This window comes from Sinocyclocheilus anshuiensis, unplaced genomic scaffold (genome assembly GCF_001515605.1).
Source record: "Sinocyclocheilus anshuiensis isolate Anshui unplaced genomic scaffold, SAMN03320099.WGS_v1.1 scaffold813, whole genome shotgun sequence".
Classification (NCBI taxonomy): domain Eukaryota; kingdom Metazoa; phylum Chordata; class Actinopteri; order Cypriniformes; family Cyprinidae; genus Sinocyclocheilus; species Sinocyclocheilus anshuiensis.
The window spans coordinates 901322-904136 of NW_015540942.1; the positions used below are offsets into that span (position 1 = coordinate 901322).

Here is a 2815-nt window from a genome sequence, read left to right on the forward strand (position 1 = left end):
GTTCACTCGGAGCAGCATTTACTACACAGAGACGTTGTTCACTGACAAGCTGCGTAAAACCACGATCATATTTTGCGCATGTTTTGCGCAGCTTGTCAGTGAACAACGGCTCTGTTTAGTTAATGCTGCTCCATGTGAAAGCCCGCACGTGATGGAGATTTACCGCTGATTACAGAACCGGCTTTACTGACAAGATGCGCGTTAAATATTGCATGCGATTTATCGTGCAGCCCTAATGCACACGCCATATGGCCTACTTTTATGATTTTTTAATGGTGCTTTTTGTGTCCTTTTGAGCTTGACAACCCTTGTTCCTCATCCACTTTCACTATGGAAGAGAGTATCCTGGACATTCTGCTAAACATCTTTTGCATTCCATGGAAGAAAGAATGTCAATACAGGTTTTGAATGGCATGAATATAAGTAAATGATGACACAGTTTTCATTTTTGGGTGAGCTATCCCTTTGAAACAAAGTGTGTCCTCTTGAAATGCTTAAATACCAAAATGTGCAGAGATTGTAACATCATCTGCATTTTTTCTAAAGCAACACTTGTGGGCTGTTTCGATCTGGGCATTTGTAGCCTGGGTTTCTTCCCTAGAGGCAGCCAGTGGAGCAATGCCACACAAGATGGCTGCCCATTTGTTCCTCTCTGCAGTGACAGGGTGCAGCGGTGCCGAGCACCCAGCTGTGTGTACCACAGATGAAGCAGCCCCAGCCAGATGGTTGCCATTCTCAGGTTGCACGTCGCATGGTACGTGGTGTCCTAGGATCTGCCACGGTTCTGTCATAGATGTTCTCATCCTCTGTTAGTGGGGTCAAATTTCCCATCACCTTATAAAAAATACCAAATAAAAACAGCAAACAATCTGAAGTCTATCTACTTGATGCAACTGGAAGTGAGCTGTGGAGAGTCTTGAGAAGACAAACACAAAGAAAACCAGATGAACAAACTGTACTCTCAGCTGGAGAGAGGAAAAAAATGTTTGGATGTGTGCCTCATGGTACTGACTGGGCTGTTTTATGCTGTTACAGAGCAATGATGCTTCAGGGAGTGCATGGAACTGGATGTACTTCATCCCCCTCATCATCATCGGCTCCTTCTTCATGCTCAATCTTGTGCTGGGTGTGCTGTCAGGGTGAGAAACATCTCTCAGAGAGTGGGAGCTCTTCTCAAATTCAGCTCTGCCATTTTTTCAGGTCTACAGTCTTGGTGCATTGTCTGATTTGATAGTTTTGTGGATTATATGTGAAAATATACAGTTTGTGGATACTATGTTTTAAAAATGTATTGTGTATTGTGTGATATCTAGTGTACCACAAATGAAAATTACTTTAGATTAAAAATATTTTACAGTTACAATTATACTTTTTTCCCTTATATTTTTTTTTATTATATCATCAGCAGAAAAACGTCTCAGTTACGTATGGTAACCCTCGTTCCCTGAAGGAGGGAACGGAGACGTCACGTCGGATGAACGACGAATTGGGACCTCGCTTAGAGAGACCAATCTACTTCGAGTGTAAACTAAACGAGCCAATGCACATTGGCATGCGATTATTGCATCCAGCTGCTGCTGATCACAGCGTGAGTATAAGTAGGCAGCAGATGCAACGCATATTCAGCTTTTCGCTTCCTGCTGCCTACTTATACTCACGCTGTGATCAGCAGCAGCTGGATGCAATAATCGCATGCCAATGTGCATTGGCTCGTTTAGTTTACACTCGAAGTAGATTGGTCTCTCTAAGCGAGGTCCCAATTCGTCAGTCATCCGACATGACGTCGAGAGTGACCGACTGAAAGGGAACTGAGTGAACAGCATATTGTGATTCTGTGGAAAGAAATATGATCTTTTGTACAAAAAAGTTCACATGTCAGTGTCACAAATTTTCTTATTTTATTAGTGAATTAGTGTAGAATATTTCAATCATTTTAGAATCATTTTGTCTTTTTTTTTGTTTTGAAGTTTTTGAAATTTAAACGTTTATTTTCAGATTTATATTACATTTTGAATCCCAGATTTTTAGCGTTATCTCAGACATTGTTTAATATACGTTAATTAATTAGATGTACATAAAATCAGTGAATTTAATTTATTTTGCACATTCTTTATTAAAATTCCCTCAAAAATATTGACATCCAAAGCTGAAAATGCTTAGAATTATGCCTAAATATCTTATGTTAATTACGGAGTCTCACGTTTGACACGCAGAAGAAAAAATAGGTGTAATAGAATTAGTTCCCATCTTATTAATTTGCAGTGGCGGCTCGTGGGTTTTAAAATAGAGGAGGCACACTAATTGTATTGGTCTGGGATCCCTGCCGATTATTATTATTATTATTATTATTATTTGCTTAACCACTTTAAAATGGCTTTTTGGTTGCTTCTGGTCAGAAAACGTAAAGAAAAGGACATACATACAGCAAGATAATATAATTTCACTTACCTGGCCTATCACTTGAAGCAAACATCCATCCCTTCTTAAAAGTCTGTGTCTGTGCCATTTAATTAAGCCGACTGCTGTAGCCTATATCCAGCTTAGGCTGTTTTCCCTAAATTTGTATATATACTGTTTGAATGACAGCTTGGTAAATCTGTTGGCAATCAAATATTCAATATCACTAATCATTATAAGTACTTGGTACATTATCAGCGCAGCGGAAGACGTTCAAACTAATATCACGTAATTTACGTCTCTGTGATGATTGGTTGATATACCAGAAGGGTGGCTAGCCTCCCTTGCGAGGGTTCTTTTCTCAACACTCCTCAGCGCTGAAAGTGAACACTCGATGGTGATTGGCTAATTTTTTTTA

The 2815-nt window shown here is 39.6% G+C and overlaps 1 protein-coding gene across 1 annotated transcript in view; it reads left to right on the forward strand.

The window, feature by feature from the left end:
* Nucleotides 1–2815, forward strand: part of LOC107689683 (voltage-dependent P/Q-type calcium channel subunit alpha-1A-like) — a 123098-nt gene that overhangs the window by 43190 nt on the left and 77093 nt on the right. Inside the window, exon 8 of the mRNA XM_016487803.1 lies at nucleotides 1036–1139. Coding sequence (XP_016343289.1) covers nucleotides 1036–1139 — 104 coding nt within the window. The remainder of the gene's footprint in view (nucleotides 1–1035; nucleotides 1140–2815) is intronic.